The 19,114-nt window shown below is 41.7% G+C and overlaps 1 protein-coding gene across 4 annotated transcripts in view; it reads right to left on the bottom strand.

The window, feature by feature from the left end:
* Positions 1-19,114, bottom strand: part of ube3c (ubiquitin protein ligase E3C) — a 150,483-nt gene that overhangs the window by 100,557 nt on the left and 30,812 nt on the right. For all 4 annotated transcript variants that reach the window (XM_078232394.1, XM_078232384.1, XM_078232401.1 and 1 more), the window contains 2 exons: positions 18,499-18,653; positions 16,231-16,418 (listed from right to left, as the gene is read on the bottom strand). In XM_078232394.1, the coding sequence (XP_078088520.1) occupies positions 16,231-16,418; positions 18,499-18,653 (343 nt within the window). The remainder of the gene's footprint in view (positions 1-16,230; positions 16,419-18,498; positions 18,654-19,114) is intronic.

Here is a 19,114-nt window from a genome sequence, read left to right as displayed (position 1 = left end):
TCTCCAAAAGGTGTAACCACCGCCATCTTCCCTCAGCTGGCCTTCGGATCACTTGCAGGACAGCAACGTCAATGTTGAAATGCCTGGGTTCACCTGCAACAAGGGCAGTTCTCCGTCCCAGTCAATTGTTTTGCTTATTACCCATGAGGGTTTGTACATTCCAGGTTTGGAAATGGGAGTTTAACTTTGATTTTCTGACCGCAAGCGGATGAGTCTGCTGGATGCAATTTTCCTGTCAGATTGAAGACAGGACAGACTGTTTTTAGGGCATCCTTTCTAGACCTTTCCCACGCGGGGGGAGCAGAGTGGATCCTGAAGAAGGCTACTCAATCATGAAGAAAGCTGCAAAAAATGCATTCCTGTTCCTATTCTAAGAGTGAGACGACCGAATCAAACTTCACTGCCTGTGCCGGTCCACAGCTAGGGATTTCCAGATCTCGGGTCCTGTCCCTGTCACCTCTCACCGATGCCACAAGGCTTGTCTGTATAGAAGCTTCCTCTAGTGCGGGACATTTTGTTAACATGTTTCCTTTCCTTGGATTGTCATCTTGCCGTGCTGAAGAGGATTCAATGTTCCGTTGATCCCGAGAGCAATGCCATTGGGAGCCTTAAACTCCTGGCAGGGTCACCCATGATGGTAATGCCAGAGGGGAGGAACAATCCAAAACATGTCCTCAATGCCAGATCAGGCAGAAGATACTCATACGGTATCAATGGCTGTGATGGCGGATGAAGGCTGCACCAGTAGGGAGATCCGCAGTCGTCGAGGTTCCCTTGCTACTGGAACTCGACCTACCCTCTGTCAAGAACCATGTGTCTGCCGATGTGCAACAGCATACCCACATGTAATCAGCATACATAATATACATCAGTCATGCAATTTCAGGGCACTTAAAAGTCAAATTTACAATTTGGAAACAGAAATTAGAAGCAGGGGTAGGCCATTCGGCCCTCCGAACCTACTCCGCCATATATTTTGATCATGGCTAATCATCGAATTCAATATCCCAATCCTCCTCCGTGCCCCCCATCTCCCTATTCCTAGATCCCTTTAGCCCCAAGAGCTAAATCTAATTTATTCTTGAAATCAGACATTTTGGCAACATTTATACACTTGATCTTAAGAAAGCAGCGGTCTCCTGAAGTTAAACTTCAGTTATGTTGCTCATCCCACTCTGTGCAAAGTGCAATATAAAGTAACGAGAGACACGGATTGACCAGATCACAAACACAATACAAGTTGTGGCACAATGTCATCTTCTAACATACAAAGTGAACTAGGCTTTCTTCACATTACCTGACTGCCACATGCCATGTTTGAGGAAGTCAAGTGTCAGTTGCTGTGAAAGTTTTTCAGGGTATAATTAGTCCTGGATAATAGCTAAAGTCAAACAACCGCAAATCTCCACAAATTGGGGCGAATGGGATCAAAGGTTATGGGAAAAAAGCAGGATTAGGCTATTCAGTTGGATGATCAGCCATGATTGTAATGAATGGCAGAACAAGTTCAAAGGGCCAAATGGCCTCATCCTGCTCCTATCTTCTATGTCTCTATGAAAAGAAAATCAGGCAGAATGATTTTGACCACCCATTCTGCACTAAACCCTATACCATGTCCTTGACACCACTTGTTCAGCTCCTTATAGTCATGACTAGATTAAAACAACAAAGCGTTGTCTGTCAAAGAAAATTCTGAATTGCCAAACTAATCAGATTGTTTTACTGTTCAAACACGAAGAGTTGCGGAAACCTCGGTAAGGGGAGCCAGAAGCTGATGATCAATATATAAACAGCTTTAATCTAACACTAGAATAATAAATATGTGCCAAGAACAACAGAGACCATCAAAAGACACCATCTATTTTGATTCTTCTCACCTATCAAGAGACATTCTTTAATCATTTGACCTTTGAATGGATATCACTTTCACACCTTGCTTCAAAAAGAAACTCGAGTACAGCACAAGACTAGTTCCTGAAAATTAACATGTTCAACATAACTCAACATAATAGACATCATGTAGTCTTGAAAAAGGTCAATAAATCTCTCTCCCTTTGGCCTTAAAGATGGAGAGGGAGGTGGCTATGCAGGAGGGTTTAGGCTGGAAATTTTTAACCTAAGAACGGTTGCAAACAAAAACTTCCAAAGTACAGACCATTGTGCGCCATACAACAATTCTCAAGAAAACACAAAAGGAAACAGTAACTGTTGAAAATACAGTTGGTATGTATTATATACAGCACAATAAATCAAAACAATGTATCGAGAGTGAATATTAGAAAATGCTGGCAATGCACAGGTCCGTCGTCAACTATACAAAGACAGGTGGGTAACTACAACAGTTTCTTTTCCTGATAAAGGTACTCTTTTCAGGTTAAAATTTCCCAACCCAAACATTCCTACCTATCTACCCCCATCTCCATCCTTATGGTCAAGAGGAGAGAGATTAGGGATGATTATCAATTAATTAGCCTTTTCAAAATGACACGTTGCCTATTATATTGTGTTAGGAAAACAGGGGTAGTTTTAAGGGATTTTTGTTGTATGGTCAAACATTAGAAATAAGGTACCTTTTTAAGCAAGTTTGGTTCAAGGTTTCTGTGCCCAGAAGGGTAAAACCTACAGTTACATTCATGCTGGACGAAGGTATCCCTGTGTGGGAATTGGTTCAGTTCCAACTGTGATTCTACTGTGCGTAAAAGGGGTACAGCGTGAAGATTAAATAAACTAGCAGCGATTGCTTAGCAACTGGGGGCTTTGTAAGCTAGAACAGCTTTTAAGTTTTAGTTTTAGCTGGATATATTACAGTTTAAGAAAAACATCAAGGAGCGAATATCTCTCAACTCTGCCACAAAAAAGACTGGACAAGACAGACAAGAGGCAGGTTTCCCAAAGAACCAGTTACTGTCCAGATAACCAGGAAATTGGGATAGAAAGAATGTCTTGCGACATTCTGAAGTTTAAAAAAAACAGAGACCAAGATATTGTTCAGAAGAATTCAAGGAATTGTAAACAAAGTGTTCCAAGTTAAAGCGACAAATTGTAGTAACCAGATTTAAAGTGGAACAACAGATTTCAGAGGTAACTCAAACCTCTGATGCAACTTAAATAGAGTGTCTGGGAATCGAGAGTTGTAAAGCAATCGTAAATAGTTTGTACAGTAGTCAGGACAAAGAAATCCTAAAGGGGGTGATGTAAAACCTGGTTACTGGATCCACTGTTAAAAGTGGAATGGAAGCTTTGTTTAAAAGAGCAATTTGAAAACGTAGACTGGATTTTGGAATGCAAACTGCTAATGGAAAGTATTATTGTGAAAGATTTTAAAGCTTGTTTTGGAAGTGGAGTTTGGTGGAGTTTGGAAACTCTCTCATATTTTTATTCATTCGTGGGACATGGGCATTTATTGCCCATCCCTAGTTGCCCTTGGAGGGCAGGAGAGAGTCAACCACATTGCTGTCGCTCTGGAGTCACATATAGGCCAGACCAGATAAGGACAGCAGATTTCCTTCCCTAAAGTGAACCAGATGGTTTTTTCTGACAATCGGCAATGGTTTCATGGTCATCAGTAAATTATTAATTCCAGATTTTTTTTATTGAATTCAAATTCCACCATCTGCCGTGGCAGGATTCGAACCAAGGTCCCCAGAACATTAGCTGAGTTTTTGAATTAATAATCTAGAGATAATACCAGTAGGCCATCTGGAGGAATTCTGAGGAGAAATCCGGGTTGGGTCGGGCCTTGGTGAGGATGAGGTTAAGTATGGTTTTTCCTTCTCGTTAGCTCCCTCACCGTCTGCCAAAGACCCAGTCTAACAGCTATATCTTTAGGACTCAGCCAGATCGATATGTAGTGGTGTTACCCGGACACTGAAGTCTCCCACTCCAAAGAATATAAACTCAATTTGTTTTTCAATGGAACATATTTTTGCTGAACATTTTGAATTATTTATTTAAATGTTTATATACCGCCATACCTGTTAGTCTATTTACCAAATCCACCATAAGCATGCAATTGGCTTTGCTTAAGTTTAATGTGTTTGTTTGTGATTTGAGGGTGTCACTTTTAAACTTGAAGGGGTTGAAGTCACAGTGCAGCAGAGTTCCCCTGTGAATTGAGTCCAGAACAAGTTCCCTGGAAAGCTGGTGTTTCTGTGCAGTTTCCACACTTACAGATTGGCTGCACAAATGAGCTGAACAAGGGGCAAGAGGATGGGAACTCTGATAAACACAAGGTGGTAGCCATAACAGCAGGTGTGGATAGTGCAGCTATATAGACGTGCTTCATTAGTAATTAATTATAATTAGACAAACATATAGAGGCTGTAACTGATTAACTATATTCACCTGACATAAATAATTAGAACTATTAGCTATAATAGGATATCAATGACTTCAGAATAAATGGATACTTCTGATTGGTATATCACAGAATACTACTGTGCAGAAGAGACCCTTCGGCCCATCGAGTCTGCACCGATGCACAAAATACCCTGACCTGCCCACCTAATCCCACTTGCTAAATTACTTGCATGATAACCAAAGGTATAATTGCTCATGACATGAATCACTCGGAAAGTCTGTACACCACCTCGTGGAAGACAGACTTCCCTGCTGTAGCTTGAATAAAGGCTGATTTAAAACTTTGAAAACTTCATCTGGTCTCGATGGGAATGCAGAACGGAATAGACGGAGAGAAATTTCCCTCCCGATCAAAACATGGAATTCAATTATACTATAATCACCTTGGCTGCCTCAGATGAATATTGGGCACCTCCTGGTAACAGTGCCAAATATGGAAGCAGTCAGTAGTTCCTGTTGCATGGATCCAACAGATTGAGAGCCAAATGGATGACGGCCACATTATGAGCTTCCTATTGGCATGAGGCCGAGGTTGCCCATGTTTGTGGCACAGGGATGTCTGCAAGCAAGACTTCAAGTTGTCTGTGATTGGTGCCGATGCATAGCAAGTCTTCACAGTTGACCAGAATGCCTGGAGACATTCAGCAGGAAGGGCATTGGAAAACCAGAGGACAAAAAAAATAACCAGATGTGGAGAAGAGCCATGTTCTTTAAAAAAGGTCAGTCAACATTGGGCTAATATTAGAACATAGAAAAGCTACAGCACAAACAGGCCCTTCGGCCCACAAGTTGCGCCGAACTTGTCCCTACCTACTAGGCTTGCCTATAACCCTCTATCTTACTAACTTCCATGAACTTCTCCACAAGTCTCTTAAAAGACCCTATCGAATCCGCCACCACCACTACCTGCAGCCGATTCCATGCACCCACCACTCTCTGAGAGAAAAACTTACCCTAACATCTCCTCTGTACCTACTCCCCAGCACCCTAAACCTGTGACCTCGTGTGGCAACCATTTCAGCCCTGGGTAAAAGCCTCTGAGAATCCACTCGATCAATCAATACCTCTCAACATCTTATACATCTCTATCAAGTCACCTCTCATCCTTTGCTTCTCCAAGGAGAAAATACCTAGCTCTCTCAACCTATCCTCATAAGGCATGCCACCTAATCCAGGCAACATCCTTGCAAATCTCCTCTGCACCCTTTCTATGGCTTCCACATCCTTTCTGTAATGAGGTGACCAGAACTGGGCACAGTACTCCAGGTGGGGTCTGACCAGGGTCCTATACAGCTGCAGCATTATCTCCCGATTTCTAAACTCAATTCCTCTATTAATGAAGGCCAGTATTCCATACGCCTTCTTAACCACAGCCTCTACCTGCGACGCTGCTTTGAGCGTCCTATGAACCCGGACCCCAAGATCTTTCTGATCTTCCACGCTGCCAAGCATCTTACCCTTAATATTATATTCTTTCATCCCATTCGACCTGCCAAAATGAACCACCACACACTTATCTGGGTTGAAGTCCATGTGCCACTTCTCCGCCCAATCTTGCATCTTATCTATGTCTCATTGCAACTGCTGACATCCCTCTACACTATCCACAACACCACCAACCTTTGTGTCATCAGCAAACTTGCCAACCCATCCTTCCACTTCCTCATCCAGGTCATTTATAAAAATCACAAAGAGCAAGAGTCCCAGAACAGATCCCTGGGGCACTCCACTGGTGACCGACCTCCATGCTGAAAAAGACCCATCTACAACCACTCTTTGCCTTCTGTGGGCAAGCCAGTTCTGAATCCACAAAGCTATGTCCCCTTGTATCCCATGCCCCTTCACTTTCTCAATAAGCCTTGCATGGGGCACCTCATCAAACGCCTTGCTGAAATCCATATAAACTACATCTACTGCTCTTCCCTCGTCTATGTGTCTAGTTACATCTTCAAAAAATTCAATTAGGCTCGTACGGCATGATCTGCCTTGGACAAAGCCGTGCTGGCTATTTCTGATCATACTATTCCTCTCCAGATGTTCATAAATCCTGCCTCTCAGGATCTTCTCCATCAACTTACCAACCACTGAGGTTAGACTCACTGGTCTATAATTTCCTGGGCTATCCCTTCTCCCTTTCTTGAATAACGGAACCACATCCGCAATCCTCCAATCCTCCAGAATCTCTCCCGTCTCCATTGATGACGCAAAGATCATCGCCAGAGGCTCAGCAATCTCTTCCCTCGCCTCCCACAGTAACCTGGGGTACATCCCATCCGGGTCCCGGTGATTTATCTAACTTGATGCTTTTCAAAAGCTCCAACACATCCTCTTTCCTAATGTCCACATGCTCAATCTTCTCAGTCCACTGCAAGTCTGCACTGCAACTACCAAGATGTTTTCCACTGTGATATTATTATTGATCCACGTCAGTTGCTGTAGGTACTGCTACTCACAGATCAACCTCTACAACCACAACAGTAAAAGGATGGATAGTAACATTTTCCACTGGATCTTATACGACAATATTACTAATTAGTCTTTGCCTTACCCTTACTTGTTTTTGCAATATATAGCTTCCTGAAGTAATATCACTAAAGAATTCTACAACCTCATCTTCCAGATACCTTTGCCAGTTTGGTTGGTCCAGTCTATATGAAGATTCACAACCCCCACAATTATTACACTGCCTTTGTTACAAGCTCCAATAATCTGTTTGATACCCTGTTCAATAATATAGGTTAGGCCCTCCATTAGGTGGCTGTAAACAACTCCTACCAGTGTGTTCCAAGCCTTGCTATACTTAATTTCCACCCATACTGACTCTACTGCCTGATTGAGCCAAGATCCTTGCTTGTTAATGTTCATGGTCAGAACTACCCTTGCTTCTTTTCCATTCCGCCTGTCTTTTAGAAATTCTGTTTACCCTGGAGTCTTTATGTCCCAACCTTGGTCACTTTGTAACCTTGGCATTGTAGCAGTGATTAAATGTAAACCATTTATCTCTATTTGAGGCACAAATTCTTCTATCTTTGTGAGAGTATCTGCAATTTCATATAAAATGTCTTGAATCTTTTAAAAGTACTATACCCTGCATGAACCCCAGACTCTGATGCACTTTACTGCATAAATTCTCTGTCCCATCCTGACCCAATCAGCTCGTCTCTACCCACACTGATATACTTTCCTAGACTCGTGTGAAGATGCAAACAGAAGTTCGTCCCATCGGTTCATTGGGAAAATTTAACTTGAAAAGGATTTAAATATGATTTCAGTGGTAATGACAAAATTCTAATTCAACCTTAGGATCTCTTAAAATGCGCAACAATTTATGTTTACATTGCAACTTTAACATAATGGGGAAATGGTGGTGTAGTGGTTATGTCACTGGAGTAGTAATCCAGAGGCCCAGGCTAATGATCTATGGACACAGGTTCAAATCCCACCACGGCAGTTGCTGGAATTTAAATAGGGAGCACAGTGACACACTGGTCAGCACTGCTGCCTCACAGCGCCAGGGGCCCGGGTTCAATTCTGGCCTTGGGTGACTGTGTGGAGTCTGCACATTCTCCCCATGTCTACGTGGGTTTCCTCCGGGTGCTCCGGTTTCCTCCCACACTCCAAAGATGTGCAGGTTAGGTTGATTGGCCATGATAAATTGCCTCTTAGTGTCAGGGGGATTAGGAGGGCAAATACATGGGGTTATGGGGATGGGACCTGGGTGGGATTCTTGTCGTTGCAGGGTCGATGGGCCAAATGGCCTCCTTCTGCACCGTAGATTCTATGATAACAATAAAGAAACATTCCAAAGCACTTCACAGAAGCATTATTAGACAAAGTATGACATAAAACCGCAAGGAGGTATTAGGTCAGACCAAAAGCTTGGTCAAAGAAATTGGTTTTAAGAAGTGCCTTTAAAGAGGAAAGTGAGGTAGAGAGGCGGAGAAGTGCAAGGAGGGAATTCTAGAGCTTGCGGTTGAGGCAATACAAGGCCAGGATTGAGCAGGTATCATCAAAATGCAGAGGAGGCCAACAGCTGTATTTAATGTAACCAGTCACTGAAGCTCCACAACCCTCTGGGGTAGAGAACTTCAAAGATTCACTCCTCAAGTGAAAACATTCCTCCTCATCTCAGTGCTATTTTGAGACTGTGTCCCCTGGTTCAAGAGCCACCCCCCCACCCCTCTCCCCACCCACCCACCTTGCACCATCCACCATCCCAGCCAGGGGAAACACCCTTTCTGCATCTACCCTGTTGAGCATTTAAGAATTTTGTATGCTTCAATGAGATCACCTCTCACCCTTCTCAACTCTAGCGACTGTAACATTAGAATCCATCGGATAAATTAGAACTACATAGGTTTATTCATTACTCTGTACGTTGACTGGAAAAACATACACAGCAAATCCTGTCCTTTTTCTAAATCACACAGATGACGACAAATTGTTCTGGGACCAGAAACATCTGCATCAGTAAATGGCCAAATCAATTCTAATAAAGCTGAAAGACCGACTTAGCAAAAACGATTTTCATTTGTATAAAGTCTAACACATTTTGATGTACAAATAAAGGAGGAAAAAATGTCTAAACCTGAAAAATGTCATGAAGCGCTGCCAATTAACAAAAGCCAATAAATAAACTTTTAACGAATGATTTTAGGACATTCTGCTGTGCTGAATCTCAGTAAAATTGCTGATTTAGAGCTAAGCATTCCACACAGGAAATGGCAGCTGTGCTCACACAATTACAGCCATGGCATTGCTTTCTTCACTTCAGTAAACACCTTTACAAATAGTTCACTAGTAAACGCAACCAGTGTGATGATGCATTTAAAATCAGTAGTTATTACCCAGGGAGGCAGGTTATTTGCAGCAATAAATGCAGACATCCCAATTCAGCAGCAGCTATGTTCCTGAAACCTCACATCCTGCCCTGATGTAATTAGTCCACAAAAAGCTAATTATCTTAATCGAGCATTGACAGTTTCACTGACATCTTACTTCCTCTGGCAGCTATAAACACTCCTAAACTAAGACAGAGCTAATAGGCTTTCAGTGCATTATTTACATTGCTGTTTTGCAATGAATGGCATGAAGTACAACACAAGATCGGAATAAGTAGCTACATCTTTTTTATTGCAAACATTTGCGCTTTAGAATATTTTAAGATTGCTCATTGCAAAAGAAAATCAGTAATTATTTAAATCAGTAATTATTTAACCACTGAAACGTTGCTGCAGAAAGTTTCAATTCAAATTGCTTTATGAGGGAATAATGAACTCTAAGGGCTACAATGGCATGTCAATAAGATGTCTTTTTTTTGGTTAATGAAGATTGCTAATTAGTAAAGTTTCAAACTATGCTTAAGTTTCTCCAGCTCGGGATTTTAAATTCCTCTATGGCTTCAGCTGGATCCTAACGCAGTGATTATCGCCAGATCAACACTCCTTCCAACACTTTCCACTCCTCTGACGAAAGTATGCAGCTAATTCTTGCTCTTTTTTCTCCAGCAGCAATAGATGTACTTTCAGCCACAATGTCCCTGCCTTCTCAGATTCTCTTCTCTGCCTTGACACCTCCATACTCACTTTCAAAAGCCTCTCAAAACATTCCCTTCCTGTCCACAGAAAAGTCAAATCCAATCTGGCCAATTACCACCCCAATCAGTGTTATCAGCAAAGTGAAGGAAAGTGTCACTGACAGCACTATAAAGTAGCACCTACTCTCAATATCATACTCACCGATGCCAAGTTCTGCCAGGACCACTCAGACATCGGTTAAAAAAAGCTGAATTCCAGAGATGAGGTTACAGTTACTGCCCTTGACACCGAGGCAACATTTGACCGTGGCATCAAGAAGCCCTAGCGAAATTGAAGTCAGTGGGAATCAGGGAGAAAGCTCTCTCCACTGGCCATGGTTTGGGTTGTTTGATGCCAATTATCTCAACTCCAGGACAGGACTGTAGGATTTCTATCGAGCAGTGTCTTCCCCCCACCCCCTCCAGTGGAATCTTCCAGTCCTGCCATAGCCAATGGCATTTTGCACAGCTCGTCCACCCTGCTCGAGGGAATCCACGGGACTGGAAGATCCAGTCAACGGGAAGGGCTAGAAAATCCCATCCCATGGGTTTGCCATCCTCAGCTGTCACAAATTCTCTTTTCTCCATCAGAAGGTCAGAAATGGGGATTTTTGCCGATGATTACAATGCCTTTAGTTTCACTAGCAACTCCTCATATAATGAAGCAGTCCATATCCACTTGCAGGAAGACCTGGACAATCAGACTTATAAGTGGTAAGGAACATTAGCACCACCCAAGTGCCAGATAATGACCATCTCCAAGAGAGAACCTAACCACCTCTCCATAACATCCAATTGCATTAACATTGCTGAACCCCACACTATCAAACATGCTGGGGATCATTATTATCCAGAAGTTTAAATGGACTAGCCTTATAAATATTGTGGCTACAAGAACAGGTCTAAGGGTGGGAATTTTGAGGCAACTAACTCACCTCCTGACTTCCCAAAACCTGCCCAGCATCTTTTCAGGCAAAAGTTAGGAGTGCAGTGGAAAACTCTCCACTTGACTGTATGAGCGCAGTGACAATTACATTCGGGAAGCTCAGTATCATCCCAGACAAAGCCGCCTGCTCGGCTGACACCTCAAACATCCAGCGCACAGCAACAGAATGTGTACAATCTACAAGATGATGGGTGGGGGTGGGGAGAGAACAAGGCCTGAATAGGCTGCCTCTCTTTGAGCAGTGAAATGGAATATTTTACAACCACTTGTAATAAACAAACACATCCACCATTTCACATCTCATTTGAAAGGCAGCACATTCAATAAAGCAGTTTTTTTTTCCCAGTACTGTACTTTCAACCAAATTACATTCTCAAATCCTGGAGAAGAGCTCAAGCCAATAGCCATGAATGCTGCTGAGCTGATGACAGTAGTGAAGTAGCTAGTCAAACTAGATATTTTATTAATAAGTACAGCATGCATATAATCAACTTTGGTACAACGTTTCATTCTAATGCTAATTGAAGATTGAACTAGTGAGTTGAGAAATTTTACGTCACCAAAACTACACAAAATGTAGCAATGCAAAATACCGGTGAATTGCTTACGACAACAATTCTGCAACTGCCTCAATGGGAAACAAAAAGAAACCATTTCTCCCAAGCCAACATTGACAAGAAACATCTGCAAATGCATTTTTTAAACTATGTTCTATTTGCTCCAGGACGCCTAACCCTTAACTACAATCTGTTGCACAGATCTTAGAGTGGCACGGTAGCACAGTGGTTAGCACTGCTGCCTCTCAGCTCCAGGGACCTGGGTTCGATTCCCGGCTTGGGTCACTGTCTGTGTGGAGTTTGCACATTCTCCTCGTGTCTGCTTGGGTTTTCTCCGGGTGCTCCGGTTTCCTCCCACAGTCCAAAGATGTGCGGGTTAGGTTGATTGGCCATGCTAAAAAAAAATTGCCCTTAGTGTCCTGGGATGCGTAGGTTAGAGGGATTAGCGGGTAAATATATGGGGGTAGGGCCTGGGTGGGATTGTGGTCGGTGCAGACTCAATGGGCCAAATGGCCTCTTTCTGTGCTGTAGGATTTCTAAGATTTCTAAGATAGATACAGGAAATGAGAAGTTGAATTTTTGAATATCTGCAATATGGAAATAGTAAATTCAAAGTCACTAATTTAGAAATATTGAATATAATCATGCTTAATAAATAAAATTATGCAAGTTGATTTACTTATTTATGGTGAACTTATGTCCCTGAGTGTAAGATCTATGGAATGAAAATGGGTCAGCCTATCAAGCTCGACTACACTGTGTACTTTACACTTAACCCTATTTAAGATCCTGAAGGAAAGTCCTGGGCAAGAACACCCTTCCCCTATGCCCAAGGAAATCAAAAGTAATCAAGCACATTCCAGAATCAGGCATCACTATTCAGCCCTGACACATTATCCTCATCAACATGAATTCCTGTCCCAACATTGCATTAAAAGAATCAATATCTCAAGTTTTGCCTTTGTCCTACATATAGAGTCACTGAGGTTTACAGCATGGAAACAGCCCCTTCGGCCCAACTTGTCCATGCCACCCAGTTTTTACCATTAAGCTAGTCCCAATTGCCCACGTTTGGCCCATATCCCTCTATACCCATCTTATCCATGTAACTCTCTAAATACTTTTTAAAAGACAAAATTGTACCTGCCTCTACTACTACCTCTGGCAGCTCGTCTCAGACATTCACCACCCTGTGTGTGAAAACATTGCCCCTCTGGACACTTTTGTATCTCTCCCCTCTCACCTTAAACCTATGCTCTCTAGCTTTGCACTCCCCTACCTTTGGGAAAAGATGTTGACTAATCACCTAATCTATGCCCATCATTATTTTATAGATCTCTCAGATCACCCCTAAGCCTCCTACGCTCCAGGGAAAAAAATCCCAGTCCATCCAGCCTCTCCTTATAACTCAAACCATTAAGTCCCGGTAGCATCCTAGTAAATCTTTTCTCCACTATTTCTCGTTTAATAAAATCCTTTCTATAATGGGGTGACCAGAACTGTACATAGTATTCCAAGTGTGGCCTTACCAATGCCTTGTACAACTTCAACAAGACGTCCCAACTCCTGTATTCAATGTTCTGACAAATGAAACCAAGCATGCCGAATGTCTTCTTCACCATTATGTCCACCTGTTACTCCACTTTCAGGGAACTATGAACCTGCACCCCTATGGCAGTTAGAGCGCAGAGCAATTGTTTGAGAGGTCCAAGAATTTTAATGACCAGGCATCATAGACATGGACGTGACAAGCTGTCTCCAAATTTTGAGTCTCAATAGGGAGCTTGCCATTTTGGGAGGGTAGTAGACAATTGAAATATATGGGCCTGCAATAGAACATTTAAAAGAAAAGGTGGCAAGGAGAATTAGAACAATGAACTTTGAAGAAAACAGAGAGCAACTAAAGGTGATCATGAATTGGATAAAATTGCCAGATCGGCTTCCAGCAACCTCTAACCAACACTGTTCTGAGCCAGCTCATCATTAGCACCCATTAAAGAGTGGGCAGTTTTACCAAAGTGGGTTGGGTCTTAATGACAACCAAAATAGTATTGGGATCCTAGCCACACAGAGCAATGAGGCTTCTATTTATTTCCGACAGGAGTGCTCACTGTTTAAATTGAGCCTAGTTTGAAAACATCATTAGACTGGAAGTGGGCAATGAATTCATTGTAATGCCACCCGTTTCCCCCTCACAACTGTTCCCAGCTCCTAGAAAATTTTCCACTGCTGTGCTGGGGATTTCTAATAAACCATCAAAGATTGCTACCAGCAGCACGTGGCAGAGTGAGATCCCATAGAGAAGCGGCAACAGTTAATATCAGGGGGTGGCAGCAATGACCGAGACGAAGAGAGCTTCAAAGCTGATCAAACAGAAAAGTGAGAATTTTTTCTTTACACATGAAATGCTCTACAACATGGTTACCAACATTGTAATAGTCTCAAAACAACGTATATTGATATAGTGCCTGTAAAGTGATAAAATGACCCAAGGCACTACACAGGAGCATTATAAATCAAAGCAAGCCACATGAAGGGGTGTTAGGGCAGATGACCAAAACTTTGGTTAAAGAATAAAGTTTTAAGTGGTGTCCCAAAGGGATGATGCCAAAAGGTGGAGGGAGGGTATTCCAGAGCTTAGGGCCAAGGTAACGGAAGGCATAGTCACCAATAGTGAAGAGATTAAAATCAGTGATGCTCAGGAGGCCAGAATTAGAGAAGATATCTCAGGATTGTTCTGCTGGAGGAGAATACACAGATAGGACAGAGCGAGGTCATGGAGGGATTTGAAAACAAGGAAGAGAATTTTAAAATCAAGGCATAGCTTGACCAGGAGCCAGTGTAGTACAGCAAGCACAGTGGCGATAGGTGAACAGCACTTGGTGCAAGTTAAGACACAAGCAGCAGCTTTGGATGATCTCATACTAATGGGTAGCATAATGTTGGAGGCCAGCCAGGTTGTACTACAATAGCCAAGTCTGAAGGTGACAAAGCAATAACTAAAGGTTTCAGCAACAGATAAAAAAAAGTAAAAAGTAAAGTTTATTTATTAGTCACAAGTCAGGCTTACATTAACACTGCAATGAAGTTACTGTGAAATTCCTCTGATAATCTGAGATGGGCAAAATTGGGCAGTGCTATCAGAGTGGAAATCGGTAGTTTTGGTGATGGTGCGAATAAGGTCAGAAGCTTACCTAAGGGTCAAATGTGACACCAAGGTTGAGAATTGGATGAGTATTTCTAAAGATAGCTTTAGTAAGATATGGCAATGGGCAGGGAAATGGGATTATAGTAGATAGTTTCAGAAGATTTTTACTTTTCAAGTGAAGACAAGTTCAGTTCTGCTTCAATTCAGGACCAATTTCATGTATCTAGACTTTAAGTAGTACTTGGTGCAAATTGTATAGACATAGGATGCAGGTTTGATTCTCAATGCTAACAATGTCAGGATCAACACTAAGAAGCTGCAGAAATAAGCAGTTTATTATAATGGAAATCAGGAAAGAAAAGGCAGAGGCAGTTTATTCTTAAAACACCCTAAAGCTGCCTTTTGAAATCGACAAGAGAATAATTCTTAACCCCAGCTTCTTCCACAGTAAGAACAACGACATTGAGATTTCAGAATTTTGGAAATGATGCTGAAATAATAATTTGCCTTTCAATATGATACATGCACAGACAAGATCTTTCTCATATCTGGTTGGTTGATACTGTAACTCAAGACAAGGTCTGGCACTGAATTGTGCTGACATGCAGCTGCTCATACTCAGAGGGCGAGTGTGTTGGTGTTTTCCCCACCTCCACTGTACACATTGTGAGCCCATCAAAAATTTTTGCTGTGTAGAAGGAACAACATTGGTACAACTATGGCCAGAGAAGGCATTCATATGACAGCCTATTAAAGGGCAGCATGGTGGCACAGTGGTTAGCACTGCTGCTTCACAGCACCAGGGACCCAGGTTCCATTCCCAGCTTGGGTCACTGTCTGCATGTTCTCCCCATGTCTGCATGGGTTCCCTCCAGGTGCTCCAGTTTCCTCTCACAGTCCGAAAGATGTGCACTGACTATGCTAAATTCTCCCTCAGTGTACCCAAACAGATATTGGACTGTGGCAACTCAGGGATTTTCACAGTAACTTCATTGCAGTGTTAACATAAGCCTACTTGTGATACTAATAAATAAATTTTAACTTTAATCAACCTGCAATATCTAACAAACATGCCTATGGCAAGTGGTAAGAGCAGGAGAGACTCCTGGTCAGCCATGCTCGATGCATGATGAGTACTCCTCAAGCTTCAGGCTAGCGACTCGTTCCGGGAAAACAAGCTATGGGAAAATAAAGGCGAGTATGTGCTTTGTCTGCCTCCAAGTCTAACTATTTCCGCTAATTCGTACTATTCTCGAAGTGAAGACTATGAAGATAACTGAACTGTTTTAACTCAGTATGAAACATTAGAATCTCAAAAAAAGCATTCAAATTAATTTCTAAACCTTTAAATCAAAGTGGAAATTGTGAATCGATGCATGTTTACAATGTCTAAACCATTTTAGACTGTCACGCTTTGTGAAGGGTTTGCCAGTTTAATGAAATACATTAATATGTCTGCCTGACTTATAAAGCCCTCAGAGACTGTCTTTCACCCTCTAGGATTATTGCATGGGAACATTTGAGCTTTTTTGAAGATTATTCCAACTATTACTGAAAATTTGTCCCTTATCAGGAAATGTGTATATAAGAGTTTCCAGTATCATTCTCAAACAAGTTTAAACCTCCCACGGGTGACCCACTTTACCTTATTTTCGGAACCATCATTCTGTGTTGCACCATCAGTGTATGGCAGATGGATGCCATCATTGTGAAAACATCTTCACTCACAGATTCCTTCCATACCAGGTTTAGCAAGGCATTTGTCTGTTGTTTAGTGTCCAGTTTCTTCAAACATTCTGCAGTAATTAAACCTACAGAAATTCTACCATCGCCCTTGGAACAGAATAAAATATTTTTTAAAAAATTCTGGCACAGATCAACATTCTATAAATTCTAAATTAAACACATTGTACATTCGCAATAAAAAGCATTAAAATTTAAGAAATGTCAGGATATAGTGCATTTTATTTTAAAACATACTTTTGTTTGTGCTGAAAGTGTTACTAAAGTGACTGACAGTGAGAGAGAAAAGAAAAGAGTTGGCAGTAAAAATTGTTGCAAAGTAACCAAGGTGGAAAAATTGCATACATTTAAAGACCAAGGATTTGAAGAAATCTATTAAGTCTGGTGCCTGCTGAACTTTTTTTTTACTAAAACAAAGTTAAACTTGAAAACACATGTACACTACATTTTTTTTTAATTAAACTAACGGGAAGAAAGGGAAATGCCCAATCTTGAAAACAATTGCTACTTAAAACTGAAGAATTTTCCCGAATAGAAAATTTTAAATGCCATGTGTATGAATTCTGACTATTTTTTTAATAAGTTCAAGCCAGAGTGGTAGTGCCTATTTGACAATAGTGAAACATAGTACTGAATATTGGTCCAATCCAACATAGTTGAATTTATGGAATCAGAATGCTGTAGCATAGAAACAGACCTTTAAGCCCATCATGTTGACACAAACCGATCTCCTCTTGTGCCAGATCTGGTCGAATTATACTTTGTTAGTTTTTTATTTGTTTATGGGGTGTGGACATTGCTGGCAAGGCCAGCATTTGTTGCCAATCCCTAATTACCTTTGAACGGAGTAACTTGCCAGGCCATTTCAGAAGGCAGTTATGAATCAACCAATGGGCTGGAGTCACATATAGGCCAGACCATGCAAGGATGGCAGATTTTTCCTTCACTGAAAGGATATTCGTGACCCAGGTGGGCTTTCATGATAATTCATGATAGTTTTGTAGCATCATTATTGACATTAGTGACACAATGGCATAGTGGTTAGCACTGCTGCCTCAGCGCCAGGGACGCAGATTCAATTCCAACCTTGGATGACTGTGTGTCAAGTTTGCACACTGTGTCTGCGTGAGTTTCCTCCGGGTGCTCCAATTTTCTCCAACAGTCAAAAGGTTTGTAGGTTAGGTGGATTGGCAATGATAAATTGTCCCTTAGTGTCCCAAGATGTATATGTTAGCAGGAATTAGCAAAGTAAATATAAGACCATAAGACATAGGAGCAGAATTAGGCCACTCGGCCCATTGAATCTGCTCCACCATTCAATCATGGCTGATATTTTTCTCATCCCCATTCTCCTGCCCTTTCCCCATAACGCCTGATCCCCTTACTAATCAAGAACCTATCTATCTATATGTTGGCCAACGGGCATGAGGCCTGAGTGAAATGCTCTGTCAGAGAATCGGTGCAGACTCAAAGGGCCAAATGGCCTCCTCCTGCACTGTAGGGATTCTATGATTAGTCTTTAATTAGTCTTTATTCATCAATTGAATTCAAACTCCACCAATTGCCATGGTGGGATTGGAACTCATGTTCCCAGGGCATTAGCCAAGGTCTCTGGATGAGTCCAGTCACATTATCACTATGCCATTGTCTCCTCCATGACAGTAACCTTCAATATTCCTCTACTTCAAGCATCTAAATTCTTCTTAAAGTAATTTACTGCCTCTATTTCAAACTTAATTATTTGGTGTTTAGACACAGTATAACTCAGTTATGCAAATAGCTTTGCTATGTATCAGCACATTTATCTGGCAGTGGGAAGGACACAGTTTCAATCCCTTATTTTCTGCTGAAATAGCAGAACTCATGTGGGGCAGTAATTAGGTCGATGCAACAGACTTTGTCCCAACTGGCTTGAGTAGGTGAAATGCTTGATCATTATGCAGCAACCCCTGCTGGAAAGCAAAACCATGTAGATGTTGGGTTAGCACAGAATCAGGCTAAGGTACCATTTCCACTGCAATTGATTACATAAGAACATAAGAAATAGGAGCAGGAGTAGGCCATCTAGCCCCTCGAGCCTGCCCCGCCATTCAACAAGATCATGGCTGAATAGCCTACCAATTCACATCATGTATGCCAACGTATCATAACAATTGTTTTTTTCTCTTACCTTACTGGTAAACATTTTGTGCTCCTCCTCCTCTTCATTTTCTGAGTCGCTACCAATTTCTCTACCATTTGAACCAGTTAGTGAAACTGGTAACTGTGGCAAAAGAATCTGCAACATCCTCAGGTATACAAGCATGCCTTCCTCAGACAAAATCCCTAATTTTGAGGGGATGAAAAAAAAATCAAGAAAGGTTACTGCCGTCGACTTATACAAACACACACACAATATTAAACAGCAACAAAGCAGTAACAACAGAGCTTGCAAAGAAGTACACCATGATAAGGTGGCAAAACTATGCTTAAATACTTGATATAGCAACAATTATTTGCTCAAGAACTGTACTGTTCAACAACTGTTGCTCATAAGACTATCTAACTTCTGACATATCACTTCAGTCACCAGATAACTCTACTCTGCCAAGCAACACAGAAGGAAAACACAGTATGAACGTCACTTGGATAACATCTTGATCCTGATTCCAATCATTTCAAATATGCAATGAAGAAAAAATATTTTTTAAACTACTTTTGAATTTTGCAATCCAAGACATCCAACCTCAAGACCATAGCCTATGAGATGACCGAGTGGTATTATCGCTAGGCCAGAAACTCAGCTC

Source organism: Mustelus asterias, chromosome 2 (assembly GCF_964213995.1).
Source record: "Mustelus asterias chromosome 2, sMusAst1.hap1.1, whole genome shotgun sequence".
NCBI classification, from domain to species: Eukaryota; Metazoa; Chordata; class Chondrichthyes; order Carcharhiniformes; family Triakidae; genus Mustelus; species Mustelus asterias.
The sequence above is the reverse complement of the archived record's forward strand: the minus strand, read 5'-3'. Positions and strand labels throughout refer to the sequence as shown.